This window comes from Heteronotia binoei, chromosome 6 (genome assembly GCF_032191835.1).
Source record: "Heteronotia binoei isolate CCM8104 ecotype False Entrance Well chromosome 6, APGP_CSIRO_Hbin_v1, whole genome shotgun sequence".
Classification (NCBI taxonomy): domain Eukaryota; kingdom Metazoa; phylum Chordata; class Lepidosauria; order Squamata; family Gekkonidae; genus Heteronotia; species Heteronotia binoei.
Window position 1 is genome coordinate 31,599,588 of NC_083228.1, and position 17,706 is coordinate 31,617,293.

Below are 17,706 nucleotides of genomic sequence, written 5' to 3' on the forward strand. Positions count from 1 at the left end.
AGTCATTTCAGCATTCGGAGAAGATGATGCAGAAAGTCCAACACGAAGCATGCATCTGATGCCTATTCAGACATTACTAACTGGAGAGAAATGCCAACCCTGGTATTATATAGAGTTGACCCATTTTGCTCACATTCCTTTCTAAGAATGTCAAATAAATGGAATACAGTCTGGATTAAATCCACTGACTGGGGAAGCAGGGAAGAATGAGACACAAGACCCTCTCCCTGTTGAGATTTCTTCTGCCGAACATTTGAACAGGCCTCTAGACTAACAAGCGGCCCTGTAGCACAGAGTGGTAAAGCTGTAGTACTGCAGTACTGTGGTCTGAACTCTCTGCTCACGACCTGAGTTCGATTCTGGCGGAAGCTGGATTAAGGTAGCTGGCTCAAGGTTGACTCAGCCTTCCATCCTTCTGAGGTCGGTCAAATGAATACCCAGCTTGCTGGGGGAAAGTGTAAAAGACTGGGGAAGGCAATGGCAAACCACCCCATAAAAAGTCTGCTGTGAAAACGTGAAAGCAATGTCACCCCAGAGTCGGAAACAACTGGTGCTTATACAGGGGACCTTTCCTTTCCTAGACTAACAATTATGAGTTAAAGAGGATTTCTTTAAAGTCACATGAAGAATTCTTTCTAAGAGTATTATAAGTCCATGGCTTTCAGATGGCTTGCATTCAACTTCCTCATGCTCGTTCTACTCAGTAGAAGATACATCTGAGGTTCAATTTTGCAACACCGATGCTGTCTGAACAATTTGGATTCCTTTCAATACTAGGGGCAACCCTAAACAGTATCACAACCTTCTAAACACATATGGAAGCTAATGTGCTTAGAAGAGTGGAATTTGTGATCTGTATTTCTACACTATAAATTAGTTTTAAATTTGCCTATTTATTTTCTATCTATCTGTCTGTCTGTCTGTCTGTCTGTCTGTCTGTCTGTCATGGTAGTGGAAAGTGCTGCCAAGTCACAGCTGAGTTGTGGTGATGCCCTAGTGGTGTTTTCAAGGCAAGAGACGTTCAGAGGTGGTTTGCTTTTGCCTGCCTCTGCATCATGACCCTGGTATTCCTTGGTGGTCTCCCACCAAAATACTCACTAGGAGCCAACCCTGCTTAGCTTCTGAGAGCTGATGAGATCAGGCTAGCCTGGGCGATCCAGGTCAGGGCCTATGGAATGAGTCAATAGGAATGAGCTTTAGTCTGAAGTTGTTACTGAGGCCTAATTCAACTGTCACAGTCTGGCACATCCTGCAGTGTGTCAGGGGAGGCCATTCCAGGACAGGTTCAGCTTTACTAACTGCCAGTTCAAGCCTGAAAATGAGATGTTACTTGGTGCCATGTGTCTTACCCCAAAGCCACAGCAGCCTACCCTCAAAAGCTTTAGGAAGTTGTCTAAGGCCAACCGTATAGGAGTGCTTTGCCAGTCTATGAGAAATAGTTTCCTGATTTGAAATATTTGGCTGAAAGATGTCCATGCAAAAGTAGAAGGACCCTTTTTATCTTACTGCTCTTTTGTGATTTTAGATGGATACAGTATTTAAAATCAAAGGATAAATGTTTAAAATAAATATGATTATAGCAATAATTCTATGGAACAGGGTCTTTTCCTCTCTCTCTCTCTGCCCATAAAGTGGTCCGTGCACTCATAATCACAATGAACCAGCTATCACTGTTTATAGCAAGTCATCTCCTTAAATACATGAACAAATACTGAATAAGACCCTTGGTACATCAGAGCCGGTGTTGTCTACTCAGACCAGCAGCAGCTCTCCTGGGTCTCAGGCTGAGATCTTTCACATCCCCTCCTACCTGATGCTTTTAACTGGAGAGGCCAGGTCTTGAACCTGGGACCTTCTGCATGCCAAGCCCCTCCCCAAATAGTGCAAGCTCCCAAGGCACAAGGATTCTCTGATGCTGAAACACCGTCTCATTCATTAACAGGCCAGAGGACTCACCTTACAAACCCCTTAAAGAAAAACACACAACAGCAGTTGTTTCTGGCCATCAACTGCACCCTAACACAACCAAAACCTTTAAAATATCCTTTGTAGCTTAAACTATCGGTGCCAAGGCTCACAATAAGCTTTCCTAAAAGAACATCCATTTTTATCCCTAGAATTAAAAGCCAAACTTTTTCCTACTGGTCAAGCTTAATTGTTTTCACATGGACGCACTTGAAAAGTCTCTCCAATGCCTCTCATACATAATACTGTGGAATATTACTTTTGTACGTTAAACCACTACAGAAACTGTATTCATGCAAACAGATAAAAACTTAATATTTTGTAGCATTCTTTGATTCCAGCTAAAAAATTTTTAAAAAATCATTAGGGGGAAATAATACCAAAGGGAGTGAGAAAAAAAAACCACCCATGATCTTATGTTGTGTTAATTGCAGATTAGTGAAATAATGCACAAGAGCCCTGTAAACCACCATCTGAGTTCAACAGTCTTATTCCTTGCAGATTTGCATTGCAGAATTTCAGGTGCATCATCCAGAAACAAATGCAAGCAGACAATGAGAGCTGACATTTCAAGTTCATTTGGATCTTTTGTTTGTGCAACAGCTTAAAAACAGATTTAACCTTTTTGTAGTTTCTGAGATTTCAGTCCCTACCCACAGATACCTAAAAGCTATCTAGTCTTTTTTCTGGGAAAAAGAAAGCTAAACCCCACTCTAAGTGGTTGACATTCCCAACATAAGGTTATTTGATCACCACCACAACAATATTCTGCAACTCAATTTTTACTGAACACCTTTTATCCTTTAATTAACAGCATCCTCAGTGTACTATTTTGTTGGCTGTTTCTTGCTTATACTCTTTAGATTCACTGTTCAAATGGTGGTTTAGAAGAACATTATCCATTCATACAGATTAGAAGACTTGGCAGTCGGAATTTTAACAGAAACACTAAATCAATCACTTGTGCCACAGGCTGAAAAGCACAGGCTTTTGGTTCACCCATCTCTTTACTTGCCCGAGCAAAGTCATAGTGGGGCTCATACTGTCCTCCCACTCCATAATTTGCTACCTGGAAGAAAGAAACACAGCACATGTGAAGCTGCTAAGGCAGGACAGAGAAAGACTTACCCTTCCAAAATCAAAATGAGGCTCGTACTGGCCTCCTACGCCATAGTTGGCTACCTATGGTGGAAGAAGCACAAATATACAATAAACCACCCACGAGAGAGCAAGTCTTTGCCTCTAACCTACAGCGAAGTTCTACTGACAGGACAAGGCATCCTCGTGCTTTTTCACAGCACCACTGATTTGAACCGAGCCGTGCAAGCAGGACAACAGGTGGACAGGCCCTGTTTTCAGATTTAACATTTTAAAAATCCTTCTATGTTATTTTCACTCACCTGAAAACCCTGAACTGCATTTCTTTTCTGACCTTTGACTACATGTTGAAATATTGGAGGAAACAACTGGCAAGAAATAAAAAAGCCACTCTGCAAGCAGGCAATTCTGGGCAGAGAAGGGGCAGAGTGTGTATTCAACCTTTTTCGTGCCTGCCGCTGCTGTGGTCCCAACGTCCCCACATAAATTTCCACATCAACATCATAAACAGAAAAAAAGTCATGGGAGGGACTGTAATTTGCGACAGCAAAATGGGAAAGTCTAACATCACCCTTTCCATGCTTATTCTTCTCTCTCAAAGCTACTTTTGAACTGGGATTCCTGCTATCTTATCTTTTCTCAAAAACGCAAAATACCACACCCTGAAATATTTGAATAGTATGATATTTAACACACGAAAACAGTCTAAAGCTAACATATTTATCTGAAAAGGTCCATAAAAGCCTATGTCATAATCTGTAAGCCTTTAAAATACCACAAAGCTATTTTGTCTTGGAGTGATTAGATTAACCTGGTTACTCATCTAGAGAATGGTATTATATTAAGTACATCAGCGGGGGGATGAGCTCTAACAACCATAAGTGTGGGGAATTGCGGCTGTTTAAAAAATTCTCTCACAATGGACACAGCTAGCTTGGCTGGTCATGCTTTTATTTGTATTTTTCAGCTCACCTGAAGCTCCTCTGCTGTGGATACGTCCAGTCCTGTTAGGTCTTGTATTCTTGTATTAATGCGAGCCACTGTAGGATTTTCATATCCAGACAACCAGGCACTAAATGTGAAATGAGATGTTCTTCTTCAACAGCATGCTCCAAGATTCCAATAATACTTTTAAAAATGTGTCATAAATATACAGGAAAACAGCCAAAAAGCATCAACAGGTAGTTTCACCCAGTGCTTTTTTTTTTATGAAAAACCCAGCAGGAGCTCTTTTGCATATTAGGCCATACTGCCTGGCCTGGGAGCACATGGCTGCTGCATGGTGGACAGGGCTGGCCCTAGGTGCATGGCGCCCCAGGCAGAACAGCCACCTGCCGCCCTCTCCATAGCACTGCCCCCTGCATCTGAGAACACTCAGGGAGTGGTACAGAAGCTGCACACAGGCCAGGAGGGCCCAATTTGGAGCACTCCCCAGTCCAGCGCCCTAGGCAAATGCCTAGTTTGCCTAGTGGGAGGGCCAGCCCTGATGGTGGGTTGAGCCAGTCAAAGCCCTGGCCAGCCCAGGCAGAGCTCTGCTCCTGTGGGCACCGGCAGAAAAAAAGCCCTTGTTCCACTACTATTTTTCACACTGATACCTCAACAAGGCACCCATGGTGCCTGCTGGTTTACTTCTTGGCACCTACTTGCTTCTTCCCCAAAGCAAAGAGCCAGCCATGGCATTCCTCTATTTCATTGGGATAGGAGGTGCTTCAGGAGAACCCAAGAGGCATCGTCTCCCTTTGAAAAGAAGCACCCACTTGGAAACAGCTGCCTCCGCCATAGGATAATAATCATTATAGGATAATGCTATACCATTATGATTGGTCCCACCCAACCCTATGAAACTAACTTTGTTGTGGCACCTGTTACCCACTTTCAAAATTCCAAAAGTGCTCACAGGGAAAAGGTTTCGGATCTTTTAATGATCTTCAGCTTGCCAGTTTATACATGATGCACACCACTCCTGAATTTGTTCAAAGCAATCTTCATTGACTTGGGTACAATAACAATTGCATGGTACCGTATCATGTGATCAAGAAGGTGGCACATGGCATCACGCATACAATACTGTAACAGGACAAAGCAGGAGTCCAGTAGCACCTTTAAGACCAACGAAGTTTTATTCAGAATGTAAGCTTTCGTATGCATGCATGCTTCATCAGACAATGGAATGGGGAACAGTGAGCAGAGCTACATATAGCTGGTGGGCAGCGGTTTAGAATGCAAGCGGTAAAAAGCTAGAATCCAATGGCAAAATAGTGAAATTAACAGATTGAAAGAACATTTGGTCTGGCTAGCATTTGCGTGGGAAACCGATAAAACAGTAACATGTTAGAATGGGAGAATGATGATAAGACTGTCATAAGGCAATAAATGGAGTCTGTTAATTCCTCTATTGCTTGCAAGTCTGGGTTAAACTGAAGACATGTCTTTCCCAGAGGTGTTCCTGTCCACCTAATTTATTTTTTAACATGTAACAGTTCACATCAGCCTTTTTTCTTTTTTTGGACCTGCTATAATTAACTGCATCGACATATGAAGCTGCCTTAGTCAGGCTTTTTTTTTTTTTTTTTAGCAGGAACACAGTTCTGGCTGGCTTGATGCCAGGGGGTGTGGCCTAATATGCAAATAAGTTCCTGCTGGGCTTTTTTCTACCAAAAAAGGCCTTGCTTACAGTAAATCAAACAACTGAGGACTGAATGTGGACCTTCTACCACTGAGCCTCAGCCCCTCCCCAAAACTTTTGTTTTCGCCATGTGATTGCAGGCACAAGCGAGCCCAATAAAATGAAGTCTGCTGCAGCTGACTGATGCTTTAGGCAGATTATTTCCCAAGCAATTCCCATCACTCATTTCCTTAATACTCTGCATAAGACCTTCAATGTTATCACAATATCTCTAATCACACTAGTATTCCTTGCGTACAAGACACTTTTTCTCTCGTATCATGGTGTTTGCCTGAACCCTAAATACATGGGATTTAGCTGTTGACCCTGAAGTTAGTAAAAATAAAGAATCTTCTCTACACTGGGCAAGCATTCAGCATTCCTTCCTCTGTTCTAAAAGCTGGCAGGAACAACTGGATGAAACACTCTGACAGACAAGATAAATTAACTCAGACTAGTGTTCTGCATATATTTCAATAAAGATGAAAATAAGCTGGTGGGAGTTGAAATGAGGATGTATTAATTGTTCCAAACAAAACAAAAGTTTTGCCTGTTCTTTTTGCCCCTTGAGTACAGCTACCCAACATAGCTCTGGCAATCCTCAAAACCACTTAATTAAGGATTACTTGTATTTATTTTAATTGTAGCTATTCTTACAGGCTTACAAACTCCTTCCAAGGCTACTGAGATAGGCATTTTACTTTGGTTTAAAAAGAAGCTTCTAGAAACAGCATATGTTTACAAAGGGGGAGGAAAAACAGACATAAAACAACTGAAACTGGAAAACCTACATAAGGAGTTTGGCTGTCTTTCTGCCCAATTATTTCTGATAAAGCTATTATACACCTCAACCACTTTTCATTCCAACATGTATTTTCTATTCTAGTAGCTATTCTCTGCATATATTCTTTATGTACATGCTTTCCATTTCACAGTTCCTCTTTTTTTTTGTGCTAAAATTCTCTGTCCTGGCTTATCATTTTCTTGACATATAAGAATTAACCAAAAGCAGCTTTTCTCAGCACAAAAAAGTAGTACCAGTCAGATTTATGCATGTCATGTAGTTGTTAAAGGGCAGAGGAATCCAGGAAACTCTATCTCTTTGCTATTAAAAATGTTCATTCACCTGATGGTTGGCAATTATTGTAACACCAATGATCATGTCTCACTATCTGTGTGCCTTTAAAGCACATGAACCACCAAAACTAGAAGTTTGGAAACTTAACCAACTATCAAGGGCTACAGAGCACTTGTAGAAAATACATCAGATTGACAAATTTCAAAGAGTAAAATCACATTTTCCCTGCTTTCCTTGTGTGTGTGCAAGGGTGCAATTCTAGCAGGAGCTCCTTTGCATATTAGGCCACACCCCCTGATGCAGCCAATCCTCCAAGAGCTTACAAGGCTCTTTTTTGTAAGCTCTTGGATGATTGGCTACATCAGGGGTGTGCGGCCTAATATGCAAAGGAGCTCTTGCTAGAATTTCACATGTGCATGTATATACACACACACACCCTTTCCAACCTACTGCAATGAATCTCAGTCAGAACCAAAAGGACAAGCAACTGCCACTGATTACAGAATCTCAAAGGGTATGAAGAAAGCAGAACAGAATATGTAACCAAAATTAGGATACGTCAAACAGAGCCATTGTTAGTAGAAGAAAGATAAGCAGATTTTTTAAACAAAGCCTTCTCATATAAACAGACAAAAAAAGCATCTCTAGTTATTATTTGAAGTATTGCTCCATAGCATCCGACTATCTCATGAGTACTGAAATGAAGATCACAGTGAGCTAAATATGCTTACGAAGCTGTACCTACGCCATGCCTAATATGTAATGCACAGTGCATGGATTAGGACAAGCTAATCCATGACACCATGACTAACAAGTCCTATTTTGTTTAAGCATGAATGGATGTGTTACGTTCCTCATACTGCAGTCGGTAAGCTATTTGTCCATCTAATATTTCGACTCCTTAACACCATCAAAATCCAACTTTCACTACATCACATGGCAAGGAGAACACTATATCTTGCTAAGGAAACTGGACTAATCCATACAAGAGAAAGAACTCTTTTCCTCCCCAAACTGAGACTCGGTTTCTATCTAGCTGTGTATTTGTACTAGTTACCAAACTGCTTCTGCCCCCATTCAAGATGCTGGTCATGGCCACTGAAACCCCAGACTACTTGATCTATCATATTGCAGGCATTGCTTCTCCCGTAAGGATGTCCCCTACTGGATGGATATGCCCTCCATCTTCAGTTCTGCGAGGCACCATGTTTGAAAAAGAAAGTGATGGGATTTCTCTGCAGCTGTGGATTTCTCTCTCAGGGGATGATCCGCCACAGTTTATGACTGATTTCACACTCACCCTTATGCCACTCTCATGTCCGTCTTCTCAGCGCGGCGTCCTCCCAATTTCCCACTATCTGCGTCAGGGCTGCAGCAAACATCGTGGTTTTCACGCAGCAAACAGAAACCACTAAAAACCAGTTTCCATTTGCTGCGCGAAAACCGCAATGTTTGCTGCAGCCCTGACACAAATAGTGAGAAATCGGGAGGATGCCACGTTGAGAAAATGGATGTGAGAGCGGTGTAAGGTGAGTGCAAAATTGGCCAAAATCTTTTTCATAATTTTAGATATCAATTGTATTCCCAGGTTACTAGCTCCTTTATCTGCATAGCAATTGAGTTTACTGAGAACCATTATGCTGTACAGTAAATCTTTTTTAATATTTTATTTTAAACTACCTTGAGAATTTCCTTAGCCAGAAAGAAAATAAAGAAATGTTTTTAAACAGGCACAGTATGTTTGAACTTTCCCCTCTCCAGAGCTTCAGACAGCTGAGCCAAGTGGCAGGGTACAAGCCTCATTTGGAAAAGTTTTTGATTCAGACTCATTAGATGCTTTCTTTTATTTCAAGTCCATATATACACCTTGAACTGATCAGAAAGAGTAACAGAGGAGAACACTGCGCTTCCTTTCCCAGGCAGGCCACTTGTCAACACTTTTCATTTCATCTCAAAGATGTGGGAAGTAACATAATCCTCACCAGCATGCTCAGTGAACGCTACAAAGTTTTATTACTCCCACTGGCAGCATCAAAACATCTCAAAAAAATACTGAAACTCCAATTTTTCGAAGGCATACATATATTTCTAATATTCTTATTTTCGGGGGAGGGGGGGACATATATAAGCAAGGGAGAAATTCTAAGCAAGTCTACTCATAAGTAAGGCCTTTTATTCGATGGTGTTTATTCCTGGGAAAGTGTTCTTATAACTTGCAAGCTAAGGTACTTTTCTCTTCATGCCACTGCAGTAGCTCTCTAAGGTTTGGCATACTCCTACAAAAGCTTTTTAAACTATATGTTAATTTAGAAGTCTTCCCGTATCTTTATAAGCACTGCAAAAGGCAAGCATCTATCTAAAGGAAACAGACAAATCTTGTCGTCTAAGCAAAGGTCCTTTAGAAAGGAGGAGTTTGCTGGGAGAAGAGACACTTTATGTACCGAGACCAATTCCTCTGTCTTAAAAACATACATCATTAGCAGCAGCTTTCCCTGAAACTTGTGTCAGACTGACCAAATTATTCTGGCATTGCTCAATGCGTTGCTACCAGTGCTGGCTCAATGCCACTTTGTACCTCCTGCCACGTATTTTGGCATGAACAGTAGTCTCCTCATAAGCACAGGCATGCTATAATGTGGAAGTGTGCTAGCTAGGAAAAAGTGCTAGGAATGTATGAGAGAAGGAAGCAGGCCTCACTTATAAATACATGAGGGACTATTTCGGTTCCCAGAAAAGTGGCTTAGCTAGAATCAAGAGATCATTCGAACATCTTTGAGGGAGGCAGAATTTCTTTACCAAAGCAATAATTGATTTTAGAAATCCTAGCCTCATATTGATTGCTATGGGTATGCTTAACTTCTGTAGCTTTTCACAGAGCTACATAAAAGAGAACAAATTTGAACTGAACAGTCAAAATATACATCCTAAGTGATTTTGCTTTCTCATCTGGCAACTAGTGCATGTGACCATCCTAACAGTAGGGGATGTATCTCTAATAGTCAGTCAGATTCTACAGTCAAGCAGCTGACAGTACAGGAAGGAGGGAGAGAGGATTAAAGGTGCGTTTCTGTTTAGCAAGCTGGTAGCAATTACTTGCTGTTGGAAAAAAAACTCTGCAGTTTTCAAAACTTCTATCACGTTGTTAATCAGCCGTTTTAAAACAACGTACTCTAGACAGGTTATTCTTGAAGAGTACTTTCCCCCCCATATTCTTTTTTAAATTAAACCTTTAAAAACGATATACAGCAAGTGCAGTCAAATATTCACAAAATACTTAACCCTTTAAATCCCCCCCCCCTGAGAATCCATCTCTGGGACTATTTTATACTTGGAAAAATACCTTCTTACTGTTCTCCAGCACGCTCCCAAAATCCCAGGAAGCCGAAGTGTACTTTTTAAGAAGAAGAAGAAGATGATATTGGATTTATATCCCGCCCTCCACTCCGAAGAGTCTCAGAGCGGCTCACAATCTTCTTTACCTTCCTCCCCCACAACAGACACCCTGTGAGGTGGGTGGGGCTGGAGAGGGCTCTCACAGCAGCTGCCCTTTCAAGGACAACCTCTGCCAGAGCTCTGGCTGACCCAAGGCCATTCCAGCAGGTGCAAGTGGAGGAGTGGGGAATCAAACCCGGTTCTCCCAGATAAGAGTCCACACACTTAACCACTACACCAAACTGGCTTTAATGCAAAAAATCCCTGAAGGTTCTAGGTTGCCTGTCTCTTTGCCTCTACAAAACAGTGATAGCTTTAAAAAAGAAGTTTTGCTATTAAAGGCTGGACTTTAAAAACTTTGTTTGGCCATAGTAAAGAGGTAGTTAGCACACAGAAACTACTGGTCTACTAAATATGTGACCTTGCTGAAAAAATGCATATTTAAGCCATATAACTGTTCTCCAGGTTTTGCAACAGACAAATGAAACGAAGTGCAGATTCATTAAATATGCCAAGACCATTTTCTGTGCTTAGACTCCAACACAGGTGTTCTGTTCCATAACATTTCTGTGTCAAAAACATGTTGGCTTGTATCCCAACCACTCTGCTCGGTCAAATATGGAATCCTACTCTGGTTCAGGCACCCTCTTCTAACACAAAGGCCTCTTCTGTTGGAGGAAGACTCCATGGGCGGGAGGAAGGCTTCAAACATGCCTTAGCCAGGTGCTTCAGGATACAAACCAATAACTTTTAAGAGGAGTTTAGGTACTGTAGAAGATTCTGATATCACAGATGCTTGATCCAGAAGCTGGGATTTCTAAAATTTGTATTAGTTCGGGGGATTAAAAAACATTTGGGGGACTGCTTATGTCACATCTTGTTGAGCAGAATCTCCAGTGATTAAATTTGGTTCCTTTTTTTAAAAAAAATGATTTAAAATACTTTAACAGTAATGGCAACACCTCACTACAATAAACTCTTGGACCAGTAAACATGATTTGGATATCTGCCATAAAACAGCAGCTTTTAATGTTTGTTCCAGACAATACAGAGATTATGGCACTAGTATATTTTGAGTCATCTAAATATTTTTAATCTAACAGTTCCAAAATATTGCCACTCTTTCCTGTTACTTGGATGTAATGTATTACCTTCCACTGAGACGAAGGGCTGTTTTAGTAGAATCCCCCCTGAGAAAAGCTTCTGTATTTATTGTAAAGATCAGGCTGACTCAGATGCCCATATTCTTTTTAGTTGCTGCCATTATACCTCACTTTGTAATCAATATATTACTCCCTGGACCAACCATCTACAGAACTGACCATCCCATCTACAGAACATTTCAGAACAACAGAAACTAAAGATTCTACTGTCAGGCAAAGTTTTTAAAAAGTGTGGATGTGATTCAGTCATATTTATCTATGCAGTTACTTATAAAATACTCTGATATATGCAGGGCTTTTTTTTTTTTTAGCAGGAATGCACAGGAATGCAGTTCTGGCTGGCTTGGCATCTGGGGGTGTGGCCTAATATGCAAATAAGTTCCTGCTGGGCTTTTTCTACAAAAAAAGCCCTGGACATATGGCTTGTAGGCTGTTAAGTTACAGGGAAAGGACAATAAAGGGTATTTTCAGTGCAATTTTACAGTTATTCCAGTCTAAGACCATTGATTTTCAGTAGTCAGACTCAAATGATTTTGCACAGGACAGCAGTCATTTCACCAACCATTTGAAAATAGATTTTGAACCAGGACATTATAAACATAAGAGAAGCCATGTTAGATCAGGCCAATGGCCCATCCAGTCCAACACTCTGTGTCACACAGTGGCAAAAAATTTTTATATATATATACACACACACTGTGGCTAATAGCCACTGATGGACCTCTGCTCCATATTTTTATCTAAACCCCTCTTGAGGGTGGCTATGCTTGTGGTACTATATTAGTACAACTGTTCTTCTGACTTTTTTCCAAGGAGTGTTTAAAATCAACACAGACATCCCAACAAAATAGCAAAAGCAAGCAGATGGTATGTACCTTTCCACTTGGATCCAGCTATTTATTAGTTCTAAAATCATTCAGATGAACAAGGAGCATGCACCACCAAACACCAATGATTTCAGCAGGTTAGAATGAAGTACATGCTTTAAAAACACTTAAGAGATTTAAGTTTGCTTACGGAAGCTGACTAATGCAATTCAAATATGTGGACACCCTCACCCCTTCACTGTACAAGCGTTAAACCTTTTATCTGAGGCTACTCTTTTCCCTGCTCTCAGCAATCTGGCAAAAAACAAAACAGAAACCCACACGATGCTTGACACAAGCAGCCACAAAGAGACACGTTGTTGTAACACTCATGACATACCATTGTCCCCTTACCTCTTAGAGACTCTGTAATGGGCTGTGGTCAGTTTCCCAGTCTGAGGGTCATGTACTGTAGCTCGGCTCAGCTACAAAAAGAGAAAGGACAAGGGCTTACTCTGATAGCCAGCTTCTGGGCCAAGCCACAGAGAAGGGTTCCGATTGGTCTGGATGGTATGCAATGCTCAGATCAGCAGGTTTAAGACGATTATTACAGTAGCTGCTGCTACTACTGCCAGTTCCCAATTAATCACAATTGTTTCAGTAAATTTGGTTACGATTGTCCTTTCACTTTTTCCCCCCAACTGGAAAGTTTATGCAAAGCCCTCGCATGCTGAATTTCACAGAAAGTTTCTCGGTACCCAGAAGTTAAATGTTCTTTTGACCTTTGGTTCTTCAGGTTTGTCTGTTTTTTAATCCATCTGAATTTGTGCAAAAATATTCAAGAGAATTTTTTGAAGCTTATTGTTCATGAAATTTCAAAGAACACAATACTCATCATGAAGCTCATTTCGGGCAGTTACCATCTGTCACAAAACGTAAAAATGAAAATGTGCACTGCTCGGAGCTCCTGGAGGGAAGCGCAAGACACAAACGTGATACATCATCAATATATCTAATTCTCAGCATGGCCACCTCTGCAGACATTTCAGTCTCATACCAATTTCACACTAGGGCTTGTTCCCGGTGGAAAGCCCTTTTGCCCGATGCTTCTCTCCATTTTTGCACAAGCTGCCGCGGAGCTGCGAGGTGGCGCGCCATTCTCCCGTGGCAAGCAGAAACCACTTGCAAGAGGATCTTGCTTGCTGCGGGAAAGCGGCATGCCAACTCATAGCTCTGTGGCAGCTTGTGCAAAAATGGAGAGAAACGCCGATGGCAAAAGGGCTCTTCACCCAGAACAAACCTAGCGTGAAATTGGTCTCAGACTCAGTTCAATGTAGAGAGGAGAGAGATTTTTCTTCAAACTTGGGGAACCTGATGGTTGTGCAAACAACACTCTTCTGCCATCCCCGTGGCCTCAATCCACTTCACTTGCATGTGGGCAGCTCCGCAGAAGTGAGGAGCCACTGCTTCAGCCAGATAGGCAGAGAGAGTGCTGCAGGCAAGAGGGGGAGGGTAGGAGCATGGCCAGCACCACTGTCCCTTACAGAGCTGCAAAGAGGATGGGTGAGCGGTGTGGTGGGGAGGGAATGATAGGGCAAAGGAGCACAGTAGCAAGCAGCAGGCAAGCGGAACGGTAGAGAGGGCAGGTAAATTTTCCCCTCCCAGTGAGTCTGCTGCAGACATAGAGGGCACAAGCTGCCACCTACTGCTGCCTCCCTCCACTGCTGCTGTACCCCTCAGAGTCATGGGGAACAGGGCACAGGTGGGCAGTGCAGAGAGAGGAAGCAGTGTAGGCAGAGCTGTGGGAAGGAGGACAAATGGAGGGAACAGTGAAGAGACAGGCAGAGTACAGGAGAGGCGGAGCAAGTAAGATTCCCCCTTCTCCAGCAGGTTGCCTATGGGGAGAGGAGCAGAAGTCTGAGCCACACTGCTCCACCAGCCCAGTCTGCAGAGGCAGAAGAGCTGAGGGTGAAAAGGGGGATCTCCCCCCCACATAAGCCTTGCAGATCCCTGCTGGTAATGATATGTCAAACTCATGGGATTTTTTTTTAAAAGATTACTTTTTTTTTAAAGAAATCAAGTTTTGTGGAAACTGTTCTCCATCCTTTAATATACACAGCCTCACCAAAACAGCTTCTCTGTAGTTTTCAGATACTGGGAGCAAAAAGCTTAACTGCTGGTCTTGGAGGATGTTCTTCAAGAACACCTCTAAACTAGTAGAGTTTCTGGCACACTTAAACAGAAAAGGATAGCACAACAGACAGCAGGAAAGGGGTGGATGGGAGAGAAGAGACTGTCAACCCCCCCCCCCCCCCGGAAAAAACCCCTCACTCCCAGACATTTTGAAACAGACATATCAGGCCAACAAGAACAGAACTTCTGGTTAAGAGAAGAATCTGACAAACTCAGCAGTAACAGTCTGTTACAATATTCACTAATAGCAAAAACATGGACCAGAAAACTTTTAACTAGCATTTTTTTCTGGCCATTGTCTCCCCAAATGAGCACCAGGGAGGCACTCATTTCAGGGACAGAATGTATGGCATATAAAGTCTTACCTTTTGCTAATTCTGTAATGTGCAGTCTCCAAGACTCCCGTTATGGGGTTTGAAATGGTGGCTCGCCTCAGCTGTGAAGCGAACCAATCAGAACAATTGCATTACAATGTATACATTGCATCACATCAATCCGACCATTCAGAAGCCTACAATGGAGCACGGGCCCCGGTTAAATTCCCTTTCACTATGGGAAGCAACAAAACAGCATCATGCACAATACTATGTTTCCTATGAGGCTAACATTACTTTTTTGTAGTACACAATAATGTGACTCACCTGAACCAAGCTCAAAGCAGCAGGCTACTCCTGACAGTTATTGGGGTCATGGGAAAAATCAATAAATTTGTATAAAGTCATCAGCTTTTCTTCTAACATTAAAGAACAAGTTGGGCACCTTATTATAGGTATCTGACATACTTCTTGGAGTTGGCTCAAATGTAGAAGGTCTCTCTTCCACTGAGAAGTGAGAAGGTCACAGAGCACTGTCTTATCAGTTGTGTTTGGGACATTTTCCTTATGGACATCTGTCAATCTTGGTAGTAGAGTGAAAGAGGGGGTCAAACTCCCTAGTTAATTTGCAAAGAGGATTGGAGGGGAGCATTTTGCAATAAATGGGAATGAGGAGAAATCCACCCCTTGGCCATTTTGCCATGAAGACCGTTTACCTACCACCTTCACAGGCAAGGTGGCTTTTCAAACTCCATCTGAAGAAATCACAAAATGGTCTCCCCTTCTTGTGTCTCTGGACACTAGCACAAGAAAGAGGAGAGGGTGATGTTGCTGATCTCTGCCTCTCCCTATTGCATTGCTGTGTGCCATTTTGTCCACAGAAGTCACATAACCTTTAGCATCGGTTTTCTGGGAAGTTACTGAAGGAAGCTGCTGAAGGAAGGGGAAGGCAAGCAAGTTCCACCTGTACAACTGTTCCCCACCTCCCTTGCATTTCTTAGGATCTAACTTTATGGCTTTTTAGAACAGTATTCCAAAGCATACACACATCCTGCCCGCCTTAACTGCTGGCAGATCATGGGGTGCCAAAATGCTAGTATTCAGTGTCCTATGGAGGGGAAACTCCATTACAGTATTATCAAAAGTAAAGTCTGCCACAATGTAATGAAAGTTAGGCAGTAAAATTTTTGTATCTGAAGAGTACGGACAACTTAGTTTCTTTACCCTTGGCTTTGCAAGTTCTTTGATAGTTTCTATTTCTTCATCAGAAATTATTTCAAGGAAGCGAACGATACGAGGTGAGTCCCACTCATCCTCTTGTTTGACAGGACCCAGTATATATTTGGGGTTCCTATTTCCATCAAAATACCGGCAAAAAAATTTACTCTGTCTTCTAGGAGTCTGAAATTTGAAAAAAAGAGTTAAATCTTAGTAATAAAACACATGTACATGTCAAGAAATAGGAGTCAACAGGCTGGCATCATCGACTTTACAAAGTATTTCCAAGCAATTGTGTATACATTTAATCTAAAGAGAAATTACCATTTTGAGACCTTCCCCACGACACAGCCTTTCATACTTTTGTCTCTCTGGTAGATAATTCTTGGAAGAGTCTGTTTTCTGAGTCTTACTCTCTTCCTCAGCGTTGTCATTTGTCTTGGGAACAGACTTGTTTGATTCTTTTTCTTTAGCCATAATATATTCAAAATATTTCATATTACCATTTGCTCTTTGATGCTCTGGGTCTATGGTAGAAAAAAAGGAAATATGGATATAAATTTGCAGCTTAGACAATGCTAACTTTCAATTCAGACACTTAAATCAGAATACAACAATACGTAATCTATTTGCATTGTGTCAACTGTTTTTTGTTACATGACATGCATATTCTCATTGTTACAGAGAAAACACAATTCTTGCATATTAAGGACACACAGAGCAGTATTGTAGGTAAATGAATCTATCTTCAGAATAAAAATTCAGTGAATTCCAAGAATGAACAGTTTCTTAGATCCCTGCAAGCCAAAGACAGTGCAGGGCAGTTTTTAAATAATTAAGAAACATCTGATGAGCTCCAAAGAAGTAGACATGCCTGAGAAATACAGATACAGCCAATAGGACTTTTGTCAAAGAGTGAAGTTGTGATGTCAAGGAGAGAGATAAAATTCCCTCTAGAACCATGAAAAACAGACTGAAAAAAAAAGTGATTTCCTGTGACAGCTGACATACTTGCATCACCTTGTTGATTTCTTGTGTCACTTAAAATGAAAACTTAAAATGAGACACTGCTACGTTATAACAATTCACAAAAGACAGCCAATAGAGCAGATGTACAAATTACACCTAGTTCCTGACATACTTGTCACAAACAGTTTTATGAAACAATGCACCAATGTGACATCTCAAACCAACCTGCTATGCCAGCACAGACATTACAAAGGGCTGAATCCGAAAGAAGGGACTTCTCCCAGCAGAATGGAACCTTCCTGCCACCCTGGAACTACCAAGACTCTATTAAATCCCCAGCATGCTGCTTTGGGGAAACAGAAGCAGCATGAGGAAAAGTGGTAGATTGGGAAGGGAAGCACTTTGAATTACTTGATGAGTGGGAGGGAAAATGACACACTGTTTTCACTGGCGGAAAATGACCTTTGGCTTCAGCTGGGGATGATTACAGGCAAAGATGGTAGTTAACAGCGTAGAACTAAGTCCTAGGAAGACAGGAATAAATGGTAACACAAGAATGAACATAACAGATTATAACAAAATGTGTTACTTGACAGGTAATCTGCTTTTTTTTAAAAGTCAATACTTAAATTTTTTAATAGCACTGCAAAAAAAAAGAAAAGAAAAGAACAGAAGATGATGACACCAAAAGTACCATCAGGACAGAATAAGGAAGGAAGAGTTGGTGGTCCTGAAGTCTCCCATCAGTTTCTGATCACAGGTCCCTCCAATGTTGAGAGGTCAGGCTCAACCTGAGAACATTTTA

At 41.6% G+C, this 17,706-nt stretch overlaps 1 protein-coding gene across 6 annotated transcripts in view; it reads right to left on the bottom strand.

Moving 5' to 3' along the window:
- Window positions 1–17,706, bottom strand: part of P4HA1 (prolyl 4-hydroxylase subunit alpha 1) — a 31,339-nt gene that overhangs the window by 5,176 nt on the left and 8,457 nt on the right. The window contains exons 6-11 of one of the 6 annotated variants that reach the window (XM_060241218.1): window positions 16,257–16,459; window positions 15,939–16,115; window positions 14,766–14,836; window positions 12,622–12,687; window positions 4,036–4,135; window positions 3,094–3,147 (exon numbers count right to left, since the gene is read on the bottom strand). In XM_060241218.1, coding sequence (XP_060097201.1) covers window positions 3,094–3,147; window positions 4,036–4,135; window positions 12,622–12,687; window positions 14,766–14,836; window positions 15,939–16,115; window positions 16,257–16,459 — 671 coding nt within the window. Of the gene's footprint in view, window positions 1–2,976; window positions 3,035–3,093; window positions 3,148–4,035; window positions 4,136–12,621; window positions 12,693–14,765; window positions 14,837–15,938; window positions 16,116–16,256; window positions 16,460–17,706 lie in introns of all 6 variants that reach the window. The other 5 variants (XM_060241214.1, XM_060241217.1, XM_060241213.1 and 2 more) reach the window with 5 other exon arrangements.